This window comes from Anopheles coluzzii, chromosome X (assembly GCF_943734685.1).
Source record: "Anopheles coluzzii chromosome X, AcolN3, whole genome shotgun sequence".
Lineage (NCBI taxonomy): Eukaryota > Metazoa > Arthropoda > Insecta > Diptera > Culicidae > Anopheles > Anopheles coluzzii.
Window position 1 is genome coordinate 22,626,958 of NC_064669.1, and position 17,572 is coordinate 22,644,529.

The window sequence follows — 17,572 nt, forward strand, 5'->3', positions numbered from 1 at the left end:
TTATCAACTTTACGGTCTTCTTTCGCCGTGGTCTTCTGAGGACGTCCGGTTCACTTGCGCGTTTCGGTTGTCCAAGCGCGTTTCAGTTGTCCAAGCGCGTTTTGGTTGTCCAAACACATTTCGGATGTCCGAAGCGCGTTTGCCACAAAAGTGCGCGATCGTTCCATTACGAACTCGATCGTTTTGCGCTTAAAGCCAGCAGCCGCCATTCGCTTTATTATATGGCGCTGTTCATCGGTACAATGTTTACCTCGACCCATTGTTACTAACATTGCTTGCTTGGACCGTCAAGAACGCGCTGGTTAAAAAGTTGGACACGGCTGATCCCGTGCTCAGCCTGCGTTCTGCTTCTACACGTGATGAATTACATCGTTGTAGAGCAGCAAAAAAAGTGTATGGATAAAAACTTTCAATGAGTAAGCGAGTGAGTGTCTACCCATTTAAATCGAGAACCGAATACTGCCGCGCTCATGAAACAAAACGCCCATTGAAAAGAACAACTGCGCGCCAGCTCAATGCACGCACAAAGTTTAACATGCGCACACAACGTGCAACGCAGAGATGCACGCAGGCATTTCTATGGCGTGCACTGGAGAAACACCTGTAAGGGAATGCCGAGTTCATTGCTGTTGTGCGCGTGTCCATTTCACATCGCTGCGTATGCACATTAATCAACCAGCACACCTGCGTTTTCTTCCGAGGAACAAGCGCTGCTGTCGATGCAAACTTTAGCTTTTATCCAAGTGCAAACGCACGCTGTCTCACATGATAACACACATTATCAGAATACTTTCCATGCAATATGAAACCATAGCAAGCTACGTTTTTCAGACACAAACCCGCGCACTTGCAAATACACATTAAAAAGCACACTCTCTTTCGACCACACACACACACACACACACACACACACACACACACACACACACACACACACACACACACACACACACACACACACACACACACACACACACACACACACACACACACACACACACACACACACACACACACACACACACACACACACACACACACACACACACACACACACACACACACACACACACACACACACACACACACACACACACACACACACACACACACACACACCCACAAACACAAACACACACACACACACACACACACACACACACACACACACACACACACACACACACACACACACACACACACACACACACACACACACACACACACACACACACACACACACACACACACACACAGACACACACACACACACACAGACACACACACACACACACACACACACACACACACACACACACACACACACACACACACACACACACACACACACACATACACACACACAAACACAAGTAACGTGGTAAAACAAGTGCAAGGTGCGTTGAAAACACCAGGGTTCTATCTTTATGGACCAGGCTGTAACGGCTTCTTTATCTTTCTAAAACCACGTTATCGGATACCTTTTGATACCTCGGCTCTTGATACCTGGAGAATGGTCCGGATAAGAATCGATCTCGCCTGGTCTCGTAGGAAACGGTCAAATCACAGCATACGTTCAATGAGTCGGTGTGCATGTTGAATACAGCAGCAGAATGATGATTAAAAAGAATTCTGCCGTGTAGTTTAAAAGGTATACAATATGCGGCATTTAATTGTTGCTCGACCGCAGAAAAAGTTTACCAAAATGTGTCCCATATATGCACATATCATACTGCTAGTTGGCATCGCGAATAAATGAACACATTTTAACAGGAAGCTCATTTTGGTTTAACAGAGTTCATTTGTTGTTCATTCCTGATAAAATAAACGATCGTCAAAACAGTTAATGACTGCTCGATATCGTTTATAGGCAAACACGGGGGGGGAAATCAAGTAGTATAATTAAAGAACTGTGAATTTGTATCGTATACGCTCTTGACAGTCATTTTTTTACGACGGAAATCAACAAAAGAACTCAATGCGCTCGCGATGCCTAATTCTAACAATTTTTAACGACTCTGATTAATTTTTAACGACTGTTAATTTTAAACCATTTCTTTCGCGAGCTATTATTTTTGCAAAAAATACAAACAGGGTAAACGTACTAATAGTGGTGGTATTGGACTAAAATGCATACGGCAAATTAAAAGTAAATAAGTTATTTATGTTAGTGTGAAATGTTCTTTAGCCTGTTACAAAGGGTTTAAAAGATAATTGGGGCAATTCCGTTACTTAGTAACCGAAACATCCATTATTTTGTGAACTATGTCAACATTTTTCCTGAATCCGTAGGATTTCATAACGAGACTCATATGTCTGTTAACGTTCTAAATTACCACTTAATCATGCAATTAATAGTTTTTCAGCATTACTGCTATGAAATGTTACTGTTTTACTAAAATTATTAGCCATATTTATGCATTTTGAAGTGTTTTTTACCATAGTGCCATTACAGGTACACAAAACAGACATGCTCCTATAGTGGTTGTAGTTATGAAATCTTATTAAAACAGGTCATTTTAGATTTTTTCGATGATATTTTTGACATTCGATGAGTTGGTCTGGTGGTACAGTCGTCAACTCGTACGACATAACAACATGCGCGTCATGGGTTCAAGCCCCGAATGGACCGTGCCCCCATACGTAGGACTGACTATCCTGCTATGGTAACAATAAGTCACGAAAAGCCAAGCTCACTTCACTAGTATGTACAAAGGCAGGCCTTGACTGACATCGGTTTGCTCAAGATATTTTCTTGAAAATCGCGCTGTTTATCACACTATTTTCCGGTTTCTGTATAATCACAGTATTTTAGAACATCGTTCCATTATCTTTCAATAGTGCGTTTATCTCTGCTGACCAAAAAATTCGCGAAGATTTCGTTTTTCGGATTGCATCTGAGTTCGCGCGTCCTAACCGCCATCGCTCTTGTTGCTGCAACGACAACCTACACCGCTCCCGTACAATGGCCCGTATTTGCAACGCCTGCACTATGGAAATTGTGGAGGCATCTATCAGCTGCTGCCTGTGCGACTCTCCATTTCATCAGCGCTGCACTTCGGTTCCTGCTGATCTGTTCCTGCGCATTGCGGAATATAAACAATTACACTGGTTTTGTATTGGTTGCAACAACGTATTTATGAATCCGCGCACCAAGTTCGTAAAAGACGCAGCCATGCAATCTGGTTTCCAGAAGGCAATAACAACAGTCGCCGAAAGCATCAAGACCGTTATGGAGCCATTGACTAATGAAATTAAAACTTGGTTTGCACGGATGAGCCAGCTCGATCTAAAAACTCCATGAAGTAGCCACCCCCCCGCTAAAATTCGTCGCATAAACCGGTCAAAACGTTTGTTCTCGGATGTCGCTACTGACAACCATACGTTGTTTACATTTGGCGCCAGAACCATCAACACCCAAAAGAATAACAACCAGAACCAACATAATAAGCCGATTGATGATATGTATCGCAAAAATCGAGCTCCACCCATGATCACAGGCACAAACAAAGATACAACTACATTTCGGATCAAAATAGTCCCCGCTCAGTCTACAGTACAAAAGTGCGCATTGTATATTTCCCGGCTCGCTCCGGATACGTCCAGTGACCAAATAGTGCAAATGGTCTAACAAGCTTTGTCCATTGAGGATGTCACTGCATATTGCCCTATACGACAAGGCACAAACACAGCAACACTCTCATTGCTATCGTTTAAGGTGTTAGTGCCTCTTACTCAACGTGAACGCTTGGTCTATCGGTGCGTGAATTTGTCGACTACCGAGCTCAACAACCAGGTGAAAATTTTCGTCTACCGCCAATGAGACTTTCAACACCTACAACCCTATCTACAGCGCAGGATATTCGACCACCACAGCTGTTGGATCACACAATACTTTCAGCACACACTCCACGCACTTCACCCACACCGCAAACCCACTAATTATCAACACCGATAAACAATTCACACACATCACGCACACTCGCACGCTCGCTAATCAGCTGAGCACCGCATATGAGCCAAATAACGCCGAAACTTTTGTTGATTACGCACTCACCTGATGATTGTTCCTCCAACAACAAACAACTTTACCACCACTGAAGCAGTCCTTAGTAACGGCATCTCGTGCACGCTACTTAACGATCGTGAACCAAACACTACGCAATATCACCAGCACTATTGCTACAGTACAGATCCAACACTCACACAAACGCATGACGGTCATGTCATTCCTGCAGGGGTTCCTCCTTAAATTATACTGACGATTTGTTATTTTTATATCAAAATGTTAGAGGACTAAAAGCTAAATGTTATGAGGTATTCGATTATGTTTCTACTACTCATTACGACGTCATTATCCTCACTGAAACATGGTTGGACTCCTCTATTAACTCGTCACAGTTGTTTCCGGACCATTATATCGTCTTCAGAAAGGACCGTAATGACAGAAATAGTAGGAAAACCAAAGGTGGTGGGGTTCTCATAGCTGTCGCCTCACATTTGCGAGTACTCTTATGTTCTACATCAGACACTGTCGAGCAACCTTGGTTAAAGATTTACAGCATTAAGTAAACGTATGTTATCGGCGCAATGTATATTCCTCCTGACATGGCAAATAACATGTCGGTTATTCACACAATCTGTTCAACTATTGACGACGTAGCGTGTAAAGCTAATGAAATGTGTTTGTTATTCGGGGACTTCAATTTGTCAAACCTGAATTGGATACCCGATGAAACAAATCCACTTATGCTCCAAGCTGACTACGAAATCTCGAAGATCACGGACAACTGTCGCCTTCTTCTTGATTGTATGAATAGCAACGGACTGTACCAGATTAACAAAATTCATAATGCGTCGAATAAATACCTCGATTTGATCTTTGTTTGCGACGATATCCTGTAACAATGCTCTCCACCGGCAATAACAGCCTTCCCCATAGTTGCTATTGATTGCTATCATCCGCCTATAGAGCTGTGCCTGCCGAACGGCTTGGCCAAAGCAGAACATCATACAACATCACATCAAGAATCAGGCATGTTCGACTACAGTTGCACTAACTTTTTGATTCTAAATGATTTACTGCAATCCTCTGACTGGTCATTCCTTGATGGAAACCCCGAAGTAAACTGTGTAGGATTGCGCCCCACACTAGATAGTTAAAACTCGCGACTCGAGTTTTCCAAGGGAGCAAAAATCAGCACAGTTACCATATTCACCGGAGAACGCTAACAAGTGTCAAGCAAGAGTTACCCGCCAAGGACTATGCAAGATTTGCTAGCAAGGTGATATGAAGATGTAGAATTAAATTCTGGCTCCAAAATCTGTGCTGTTAACTGAATTCCGTTAGCGATGTTTACCTTTTTTGGTTTGTACTTTACTTACTTACTTATTCGGCGCTACAACCGCTTTGCGGTCTTGGCCTGCCTCAGGAGTGTCCGAAACCGCTCACGGTCTCGCGCCTTCGTCTGCCAGTCCGTTATCCCGGCCTTAATGGCGGACGCCTCCACGCCATCTTGCCACCTTAATTTGGGCCTACCACGCCTCCTCTATCCTTGTGGACGGCCTAAAAAGACTTTACGAGCTGGGTCGTCCGTTTCCATGCGTACAACATGGCCAGCCCACCGGAGCCTGGCGAGCTTAATACGCTGTACGACAGTGGTTTGTACGCTGGTTTAATTTCCCCTCTTTCCGTGGACATACAAATGTTTCCTAATTATTAGCCAATATCATCACCCTGTGACCCTACGATATGCATAACTAATCACGCAGATGGCGCTACTGTGAAGTTGGGAGTAATTGTGTCATTGCCTCGAGATGGCGCTGCTATTGGGTTTATGCCTTAATTCACGTGCACAACAAATTGCCTACATTTGGCGCATTTCAATCCCAAACATAAACCATGCACTCGATATGTTCAATCGGAAATTTATGGAACATTTATGTGCCTGTTGCCCTATAAAACGTCCACGACAGGGTCCACCGTGGGGTAATGCTCAATTACGCCGCTTAAAACGAAACAAATCTTCCTGCTATCGGTTTTACAAAAACAGTGGAACACAACAATCGAGATTGCGGTTCATCGCTGCATACAATGTATATAGAAGCTATAATAGACAACTTCACTCTCGGTTTTTGATTCGTATACAGTTCAGCTTAAGAAGAAAACCGAAAACATTTTGGAGGTATGTCGACACAAAACGGAAAAACAGCTCCTTGCCAGCTATAGTTTCCTTTAATGGAATAACTTCGTGTACCAAAGAGGAAACCTGCAATTTATTTGCCGATCGTTTCATGAGTCCGTTTGCCACTGAAGCTCCTGGCTTCTCATTGGATGCTTCTCTCAACAACGTGCCATCCGACGCTGTCGATGTTCATGTGCGTGACATAAACATCTCCAGAGATTCTGTGCTAAAGGCGCTAAAGCAGGTCAAATCATCCTACAACCCTGGACCTGATGGTATTCCAACCGCAGTTCTTGCCAAATGCACCGAAGTTTTGGCCGGACCTCTGGCTCGTATCTTCACACTCTCGCTCAATCAGCGTATGTTTCCAGCGGCATGGAAATCGTCCTACATGTTTCCTGTGCATAAAAGGGGAATAAGAGCTTAGTGGAAAACTACCGTGGCATTACTACTTTGCCTGCAGGCGCTAAGGTTTTTGAAGTTGTCATCCAGAACTCGCTCTTGAACTGTTGCCGTTCGCTGATATCAACACGCCAACACGGGTTCTTCCCTCGCCGCAGTGTGACCACCAATTTGGTGGAGTTTGTATCTCACTGCCATGCTGCATTCGCTTCGGGAGCCCAGATGGATGTCATCTATACCGACCTTAAGGCTGCCTTTGATCGGCTGAATCATCGCTTGCTGTTGGCGAAGCTTGCTCGTCTTGGATTCTCTACCCCTTTAGTGGAGTGGTTCGAATCTTACCTCACCAATCGTCAATGTCGCGTCAAAGTTGAAAGTATGACATCTAGGAAATTCGTGAGTTGTTGAGGCGTGCCACAGGGTAGTAACCTTGGACTCTTGCTGTTTTCTCTATTTTTCAATGACGTTACCTGGTGTCTGAACAACGACCTACAAATTTCTGTTGATAAATGTTCGTCCATGTCGTTTCACCGTTCTAATTGTCCAATAGTGGGGCCCTTTCCGTTGTAAGTTGGTAGGCTGAAATTTCAGTCTTTCAGCTGTTTGCATTGTATAGCAGTTTTCGATCAGCTATCTATGTGAGTATAATATACAGGTGGGCTTATCCCAAGGTGTATGAATTTAGAAGGCTGATTTTTATCGCTCCTGTTTCTGAATTAAGATTTTAATAGTGTTTTGAGTATTCGTCAAGCCTCTAGAAAGCTTGTTTGAACAAAAGTTTTCACCGATGCTATCAAAAGTGATATTCAAATTTGGTTTTAAAAAATATTCTATGAGACCACCTGGACTACATACACTTTGATTCTAGATTCCACCACGTGATCTCTTTAATGCACCTTGGGGTAAATGTAAACAACACCGTGTTTTCGAGCAGGTACTCGAATTTAATTCTAACTTTGAGGCTAGAATAATCTAGACTGAAAATCGCAGGCTAGTTTTTTGTGTGGTTTTGTATGGAGTGTTTACATGATTTCAGCCTCCAACTGTCAAACTCCATACAAAAAACTGACTAGAATCGTGAAGGGCCCCAGTGTTTAACTACTGCATCTCCGGTACACAATTACAACGACACAGTGCTGTAAAAGACTTAGGAGTTACTCTTGACCGTAAACTTGACTTTCATGTGCACCATAACGAAATTATTGATAGAGCGAACAGATAGTTATATTGCCCGGTGTTTAATTTTTGGACTCGAGTCTCTCGCTACTCGTCGCGAAACGGCGCAAATCTTGTTCATGAAAAAAAAAATCATGCTAGGAGAGATAGATTCACCGGACCTTTTAGCTAGAGTTAATTTCCACGTACCTGCTCGTATTTTAAGAAACTATGCGCTACTAAGAGTTGACCAAACTAGACGTGCATATAGCGATAATGAACCTTTGACTGTGATGGCTATCAGATTTAATGCGCACTATGACTCTTTTGACTGGAATTCCCTAAGTTAACCTGTTTTTCTTCCTGTGATACTCTTTGTTATTTATTTTGTGCTGATGTTACATTGTAACGTGATGCTTTATGTTACTATAAGTTTAGGTTATAAGATTAGTGGTAAGGCGAATGATGGCCAATCACTTAACATTTACAAATAAACAAATTATACATTATTTTTGAGAGATCTTTGTTTACCATCACTATAGGAACACAATACAACGACTATAGGAACCATACAACCATTAAAGGTACAACGAAGCAGTCATAAAAATATGTATTTTTTCGAAAATTTGATGTGTTTCATGGTAAAAATAGTTGTGATTGCGAACATAAAACATATTCCAATTGCTACGTGTTAAAATGTTCAGAAATTGTCCTTCCAGACACTTTAGATCCATTAAAACACAACTGTTTCACTACAAATTGCATCACTATCGGTACATTTACATGAAATTTACCCAAATGAAATAAAACCTATCTTTTTCATCTTCTATTTACAGTTGACATCGAACAAAACGATCAAACATCACCACAACCATCAATGAGTGGTATGGCTGCTTTCGGTAATTCTGGAGCGACGAAAAACAGTTTATTTTCGGTTCCATTCCGCATTCATTTAGTAGTTGCTGTAGGCAGCGTTCTGTTAGTCCTATGCATTGCTAATTGTTGCATAACTGCTCTGTTTGTGTAAACCTCTCTATTTAATTAATATAACCATGAATGAGTGATCGAACCCGTGAAAGTTGATATGATTATATTCTGTGTTTATTTTTCACGATACGATTCAAGTGTTTCATTTTTGCTCGTTTGAAGCGAAGTGAAAAAAACAATATCGTGTGTTAAACAAGCACGACACATGTGTTAAGTAAAGTAAAAAAAAATATGCGACTGAAAACTAACAAAAACTGGCCGCTAGAAGCATATTCATACGGTTTATTTTCTTCGGTTTAACATGTGCAATGCTCTTTTCAACACTTTTCCGAAAAGAAACAAATTGCAGTAACATTGCTATTTCCTTGTAAAATACGCAACGTTCGGATCGAACAAATGAGGCTGTGAGAAGCTCCCAAAACCAAATAAAAAAGTGAAGCAGTGCAAGTTGATAACAGTGTAGACTATTGAAAGGAATGCGATAATATGGAAATGTTCTATCAACCATCAGCCAATAAACGTTTGAAAAAGAATCACAATGAACAACGAACAGAATTGCGCACGCAGGAGTTAATCGCAGTATGTAACACATTTTCATATTCAAGGTAGGTGAAAACTTGTATTGAAATAACTATTTCTATTGCAAAGTGTGTAAAGCTTTTAAACCTTCTGTATTTTTTATTTTTTTTTCTTACTCAATAAGACTTTGCAATCGTATTTCTCACTCTATCCTTTGCTTCGGTTTGCTTTCACTCGTGAGTATTACACTATTCCCAAACAAACTTCTCAACGAACAGAAACACTCTATAGCGTAGCGGTTAAATATGCTGAAGACGACGCTGTCTATTTTAAAGCATCCCCTACAAACAACGAGCGGGATATTTTATCATGATGTGTGTAAAAATCTATAGTAAGGCGGAGAATCGGTGTGAGATACACGGAGGCGAGAGCGCGTTTTGGTTTCTACACATTTTTTACACTAACACAGTTACAAATGTGTAAATGTGTGCGTTCATTTTCGGCCAGCTCGCTCAGTTTGATCTGCTCGCAGCGCTGTGCTGATGTCGGTGTCTCGCTTGCACTGCTGTACCGAAAGTTCCTCTGTGTGCTCTCATTCTTCAGTGTTAGTGTCAAAAATGTGTAGAAACCAAAACGCGCTCTCGCATCCTTGTATTTCACACCGTTTCTCCACTTACCTCTAGGTTTTTACGCACACCACGATACAATATCCCACTCTTTGCCTCTTTGCCTTTGCAACCAATTTCCGCCAAAAGCGATCGAAAAAGCGAGCAGAAATGGCAAGGAAAACGCTTGGATTCCGATCGAAGAAAAATTTCAATCCAAAAAGTTCAATCCAAAAATTTCAGCGCTGACAATTTCGAAATATTTCATTCATAAATTTGCAACAATTTTGAATGCGAAATATTTCACAGCCATGAGCCGGCATCGCGAATAAATGAACACATTTTAACAGTCGTTTAAAATTCATTTTGGTTTAACCGAGTTCATTTGTTGTTCATTCCTGTTAAAATAAACGATCGTCAAAACAGTTAACGACTGCTCGATATCGCATATAGGCAAACATGGGAAAAAAAATCGAGCAGTATAATTAACCCGCTGCGCAAAGCGACAGAAGGCGTTATGGCGTTCTGAGAATTTTATCATGCCTTCCTTTTCTCTCCAACGGAAAATTTGTCGAGCAGCTCGTCGAGCTGCCCGTCCCTGGCTCCGCCTCATACCCCTCGCCTGAGCACGCTGTCGAAGGTTTGGATGTGTTGGTGCGTTAGACGGCCAATCGCTGTCAGCCGTCGTCCGTGCTTTTTCCCTCCATAGCGCTATCTCTTTCTCGCGTGTGGTCAATGCTCATGAGTTGCTGTGGCGCTTAAAAAACCGTTTATACACATTGCGGCGATGAAGTTGCATTTTTACAAATCAAACCAAAAAAGCGCAATGAGTTTAATCGATGCAATGTAAAAATGACTACGGAATCGCTAGCGCACGATGGAGGGTTTGCTGTGCAACGCGCAGAACCATAATTCGCTCTAACACGTTTCTAACACTAAGCTTTTGCTTTCGTCTATTGTGGATTACATAGATATGCTAAACATCCTGCGCATGGGTGTATGCAAAACTGTCGCCAAATGTAATTTCTTCCGGAATGTTATGATCCATCGGTCAAAGAAAGGAAGGTGTTCATGACAGGCGGAAAGACGAATTGAGGCCCCTGAGGAGGGGGTACTGACACACAGCTGTTGGAAGATTGAACAGTATACATACGGCATACTACAGACTAGAGATCTTCGGTGACCGCCTAGTCCGCCTACCGTTAGATCCACCGCTGGTTCATGACGGTGTTTTTTTTTTATGGTGGAGGTGCATCCTTCCCCCTGCCTGCTGCGTATGCACCGGGCAGGAGACAGTGTGGCAGTATGCAAGTTGCACACTGGATAGGAGCGAGCCCGCGGCACCGCCATCATTCCGGACATCTGCATGCCCGTCATGGGTTCTAATCGCGTATGAACCGTCCGCCGTAGCAACGGCTGACTATCTGGCTACGTGGTACTCAAGTCCTGAATAGACCGGCATGATCGCGTTGGCTATTACGCCAATAATAAGAATAATAATAAGAAGAAGAACTTAGCATAGCAGTCCACACTCGGGGAAGGTTTTTGTTTTGACTTTGGTGCTGCCGGGTTTACCGCTGTGACGCGACAAATGCACGGAATGCACTCGACCAAAACATGAACCTACCGATCCGAACCCATTCCAAGGCATTGCCGGTCAATCGGCGTCATGATAACTACTCCAAACCAACAAGCCACCAGATTCTGGACGGACAGGTGCAGCATCATACGCGCACCGTAATAAACAAATCCAGAATCCTCTTTTGTATGGATTCAATTCAAAATGTTGTTTCCACTTGCGTCCGCTAGCTGAATTGGAAATAAATGTGCAACATATCATACGCACGTTTGCTTAGATCGTGTGTCTTTTTAATACCCCCAACAGCAGAGCCGATCGCAAAGATGATGGTTCCAATCCGATAGTTGTGTTGTCTCTCAGGTAGCGAGATCGAAAATGCAGGGACTTTGTAGCCGCAGCGGATGAAAATGTACGCATCAGAATCAAATAGTTTTGGGGTTTCCAAACACACGCACACACACAAACACGCGCGCGCAAACTCACTCACACACACGCGCGCGCGCACGCGATAAGACACCTACGAACGCGCGCACGCGAGAACGCACCTAAGAAAGCGCGCACGCAAGCACGCACCCTCCACCAAACCCCCCCTCCCCTTCCGCAATCTTCAGCTATCATATAGCGCATCCTCATCCCTAGCGCCGGGTGGGGTGGGGAATTGCGACATGATAGAGTGAACGGTCACTTTCCCCGCGCTGTGTGTGTGCGTGTGTGTGACGAGACCCGAAAACGCGAGACAGATTTCGGCACATTAAAAAAATTATTTGATTGCCACTATACACTGTGCTACATGATGCTTACAAGGTCGTTGAAGCATCAAACATGTTCAAATTAAAAAAAAATATTATATTAGTGTTAGACGTTCTCCTACGCTTGTTTTAAATAGGCTTCTTCACCCTCAACTGGCAGGGCATCGAATGGTCTCATCAGCAGCGGCACGAAATAAAATAAACCATCAATACACCGATAACACTTTAAATCCCAATCCAGCGTCTCCCACAGCGTCTCAAGGTCACACACAAATTAATAAATGCTAACTCCCACCGATAACAATACACAACCGCAATGCACATATGAGTATCAACGCATACACCACAACAGCCAATCAGCGGCGGCGGAAGGCACGGGCAGAAGCGTAAGTAAGGCAAGGCAGGGTGAGGGAGGTAGAAGCAGCGGACGAAAAAATGGGCGCCAATATTTTTAAATTTTTGGCTGGCCAGCGCAGATTTGGCCTGGTCTCCCGCGCTGGACTTCAGCGATTCCTGCGCTGGGTCGAGCAAGTTTAGCGCCATCTGCTGGCGAAATGGACGAACTGTTTATGGCGGCGGAGCAAAAAAAACGGTCAAAAATTTTAAAAAAATTGGCGCCCATTTTTTCGTCCGCTTCTCCTCCCTCCCTCGCCATGCCTTGCCTTACTTGCGCTTCAGCCCGTGCCTTCCGCCGCCAGCTGATTGGCTGTTGCGGTGTATGCGTTGGTTCATATATGTGCATTGCGGTTGTGTATTGTTATCGGTGGGTGTTAGCATTTATTAATTTGTGTGTGACCTTGAGACGCTGTGGCAGAAGCTGGATTGGGATTCAAAGTGTTATCGGTGTATTGATGGTTTATTTTATTTCGTGCCGCTGCTGATGAGACCATTCGATGCCCCTGCCAATTGAGGGTGAAGAAGCCTATTTAAAACAAGCGTAGGAGAACGTCTAACACTAATCTAATATTTTTTTATTTGAGCATGTTTGATGCTTCAACGACCTTCTAAGCATCATGTACCACGATGTATAGTGGCAATAAAATATTTTTTTAATGTGCCGAAATCCGTCTCGAGTTTTTGGGTCTCGTCACACACACACACAGCGCGGGGAAAGTGATCGTTCACTCTATCATGTCGCGATCCCCCACCCCGCCCGGCGCTAGGGATGAGGATGCTACAAGAAAGCTGAACCAACCGTTCTACCGATAAGGTAGTCGTAATCGATCATGAGTGGAGGGGGGGATCATGAGAAGGGGGGGGGTGTAGTGCGTGCTTGCGCGACTTCGGGGGTGCGTGCTCGCGAGCGCGCTTTCGTGGGTGCGTGCTGGCGTGCGCGCTTTCATGCTCGCAGGCGCGCGTACGTGCGTGTGTGTGTGCGTGCGTGCGTGCTGGCGTGTGCGCGTTCATGCATGTGTGTGCGCGCGCGCGCGTGTGTGTGTGTGTGTGTGTGTGTGTGTGTGTGTGTGTGTGTGTGTGTGTGTGTGTGTGTGCGCGTGTGTGTGTGAGTTTGCGCGCGCGTGTTTGTGTGTTTGTGTGTGTGCGTGCGTTTGGAAACCCCAAAACTATTTGATTCTGATGCGTACATTTTCATCCGCTGCGGCAACAAAATACCACGCATTTTCGATCTCGCTACCTGAGAGACAACACAACAATTGGCATTGGCATCTTTGCAATCGGCTCTGCTGTTGAGGGTATTAAAAAGACACATGATTTAAGCAAACGTGCGTGTGATTTGTTGCACATTTATTTCTAATTCAGCTAGCGGACGCAAGTGGAAACAATATTTTGAATTGAATCCATACAAAAAAAGGATTTTGGATTTGTTTATTACGGTGCGCGTATGGTGCGGCACCTGTCCGTCCAGAATCTGGTGGCTTGTTGGTTTGGTGTAGTTATCATGACGCCGATGGACCGGCAATGCCTTGGAATGGGTTCGGATCGGTAGGTTCATGTTTTGGTCGAGTGCATTCCGTGCATTTGTCGCGCCACAGCGGTAGCCTGGCAGCAACAAAGTCAAAACAAACTCTTACCCGGGTGTGGACTGCTACGCTAAGTTCTTTTTATTATTACTTCTATTATTATTGGCGTTATAGCCAACGCAATCATGTCGGCCTTTTCAGGACTTGAGTACCACGTAGCCGGAGCCGGTGACTAACACCTTGCTCCGGTGGACGGTTCATACGCGGTTAGAACCCACGACGGGCATGCTGTTAAGATGTGCGGAACGATAGCGGTGCCGCGGGACCGCTCCTATCCAGCGTGCAACTTGCATACTGCCACACTGTCTCCTGCCCGATGCATACGCTGCAGGCAGGGGGAAGAATGCACCTCCACGATAAAAAAAAACCACCGTCATGAACCAGCGGTTGACCTAACGGTAGGCGGACTAGGCGGTCACCGAAGATCTCTAGTCTGTAGTATGCCGTATGTCTATCAGTGGACAGATTATTAGCGACAAGGGCCCCGGGAACGATGGTCGTTAGCGCTCCGTGGCTGGAGAACCATTTGCACCTCCCCTCCCCCCATGGCGACTACAATTTTAGGGCCTGTGACCAATGATCGTAGGGGTTCCATGGCCACCCCCCCTCTCCACCATCCGCCGGCAATTTAAGTATACTGTTCAATCTTCCAACATCTGTGTGTCAGTACCCCCTCCTCAGGGGCCTCAATTCGTCTTTCCGCCTTTCATGAACACCTTCCTTTCTTTGACCGATGGATCATAACATTCCGGAAGAAATTACTTTTGGCGACAGTTTTGCATACACACATGCGCAGGATGCTTAGCATATCTATATAATCCACAACAGACGAAAACAAAAGCTTAGTGTTAGAAACGTGTTAGAGCGAATTATGGTTCTGCGCGTTGCACAGCAAACCCTCCATCGTGCGCTAGCGATTCCGTAATCATTTTTACATTGCATCGATTAAACTCATTGCGCTTTTTTGGTTTGATTTGTAAAAATGCAACTTCATCGCCGCAATGTGTATAAACGGTTTTTTAAGCGCCACAGCAACTCATGAGCATTGTCCACACGCGAGAAAGAGATAGCGCTATGGAGGGAAAAAGCACGGACGACGGCTGACAGCGATTGGCCGTCTAACGCACCAACACATCCAAACCTTCGGCAGCGCGCTCAGGCGAGGGGTATGAGGCGGAGCCAGGGACGGGCAGCTCGACGAGCTGCTCGACAAATTTGCCGTTGGAGAGAAAAGGAAGGCATGATAAAATTCTCAGAACGCCATAACGCCTTCCGTCGCTTTGCGCAGCGGGCAAGCTCAAAAACTGCTCGATTTTGTTGTGCGGGATGCCGTTGCGCTTTCTTTCGTTTCGTTGCGATGCAAAACATAGGCTGCAAGTGACGTTTCTTGAGCATATATTCGTTTGAGTATCTTTCCGTGAGCATTTTCCAAGCTAGTGTATAGTTATTTGAGCTTATTGTTATCGACTCAATTACCTGTGCGGCTTCGCCTTTTACGGCTGCGAGCAAGTAGTGAAACTTCTGTATGTCGGAAAGCTCATTTTTTTCGTGAATGAGACACTCATAGGTGTTGCGGAAGGTTAGCCATTGAATGTAGTCCATGCTGCCAGCCCTATGCTGCGACCCTTCGCTACGAGGAATTTGCCTATATTTTTCCTTCAAAACAGCTTGCAGTCTTATGAGTCGCGGTTCAAAATCTTCGCGCAGTGTTGCTTTATAAGTCCTTTCTTCAGCATTGGTTGCACTTTCTTCCAGCTGCTGATGAATGCTTTCCAAATCCTTACACATTTGCTCAAATTTGTTTATTCGAGTTTCAACCTCAATCGAGTCCCGCTCAGATTGGTAATCTTGGTTAAATTGTTCATATCGTCCCAAGATAGTTAGCAAAATCGTTCTTCTCGACGCCAAAATCGTCGATTGCACGGACATTTTACAAGATTAGTTATTGGTATTAGCGTAATGTAAAGCCAGCCAAACAATGCGAGTGCGTGTACAGAAGGGTTAGCGTAAGCGCGCGCAGAAAACATTTACTTTATCGAAAAATTCTCGACTAATCCGGACACTACCCTGGTCACGGTGTTGGGCAGAGGTATTTGCACAATAAATGAATGATTACAGAGCGTTCACAATACAAAATAATAGGATCGAGTTTATTCACGTCTTAACGCTGATCATAGTTCAAAGCAAAGTGAGAGAAAAAAGGAAGAAGAAAACGATGCGCACTTTAGGCGCGTCACACCGCATTGTTTATCTGTCAAACAGATGATGTTGGCAGCTCTGTTATGGCAATCAGGATTATGGCAAAGATCAGTTGATGTTGCAACACACGGCACCAATGTTAACTCGAAGGAGAATTTCGGATAAAGTCTTGCGCGTTTCTTTCTGTTTTATAAGCTTCCATTAGTAACCAATCTTGTAACGACGATTTGCCAGAGAAGAAGAGGACGAAAAAGCCTTTTCGTCATCTATTTATTAAATCTAAACCGCTAGTGATGTCAGCGTAAACAAGTTCAAAAAATGAACGGATTTGTTTCGCTCCGCTCCGAACTGCTCGACTCCAGCAGTTGCTCCAACACAAAGTTTCATTGTCACCTCTTTCTATTCTTATAAACTATCGTAATCTACGATTCTAATCTATAAACCTTACTTTATTATTTATTATTATAAGATTTCTACAAATCTATCGAGAACCAACGCTCTAAAGGTTTTCGTAATATATGCTAGCGTTTCTTGAATACACCGTTTTATGATTTATCCGTATTAAGAAATCCATTGCTGATAAATTTTATATACTAAATGAATGTTTTTTCTCCTGTTTTCATTCCCAGAATATCTTGATGCTGCCTTCAGACATTTGGTGGTGGTGGAAAACTTTTTTCACCAAACATATTTATTTATATCTCTTACATGTTCTGTACATCGATTCACATTTAACGCAGCAACAAACAAACTGAATTGAATCCCATGTGTCACAATAAATGTAATGTACGTTCTTTTGAATACGAATACGTTTGTATAAGAAAGGTAAATATTAGTTATAATAATAAGACAAAAGTAAAATTAAATATTTTACGTTTTTAAAGAAAAATTATACCACCTCATTTTTAATACCACATATACGCTGATTATTATATCTGATGTTTGAGACAACAGTTCTAAATTGAGGTGTGACAACTTGAAACATATACTATACAAATGAATATGTGTATTTGTAAATGTATATGTGTATAATTTGTTAATATATATATATATATATATATATATATATATATATATATAACATATATATATATATATAGGTATGTTAAAAATCTGTGTGTATCAAACATCTAACGCATCTTTATCCATTTCTTTATAAATATAGAACAAAATTTATCGAATTGAATGTTGGGTTAACATCCTTGGAGATCAT

General features: G+C 43.3%; 1 protein-coding gene across 3 annotated transcripts in view; it reads left to right on the forward strand.

Moving 5' to 3' along the window:
• LOC120949533 (uncharacterized) overlaps positions 1–17,340 on the forward strand; it is a 184,827-nt gene extending 167,487 nt beyond the window's left edge. For all 3 annotated transcript variants that reach the window (XM_040366905.2, XM_040366896.2, XM_040366913.2), the window contains exons 10-11: positions 8,579–9,334; positions 16,989–17,340. In XM_040366905.2, coding sequence (XP_040222839.1) covers positions 8,579–8,769 — 191 coding nt within the window. In that variant the 3' untranslated portion in view covers positions 8,770–9,334; positions 16,989–17,340. The remainder of the gene's footprint in view (positions 1–8,578; positions 9,335–16,988) is intronic.
• The last annotated feature ends 232 nt before the right edge of the window (positions 17,341–17,572 follow it).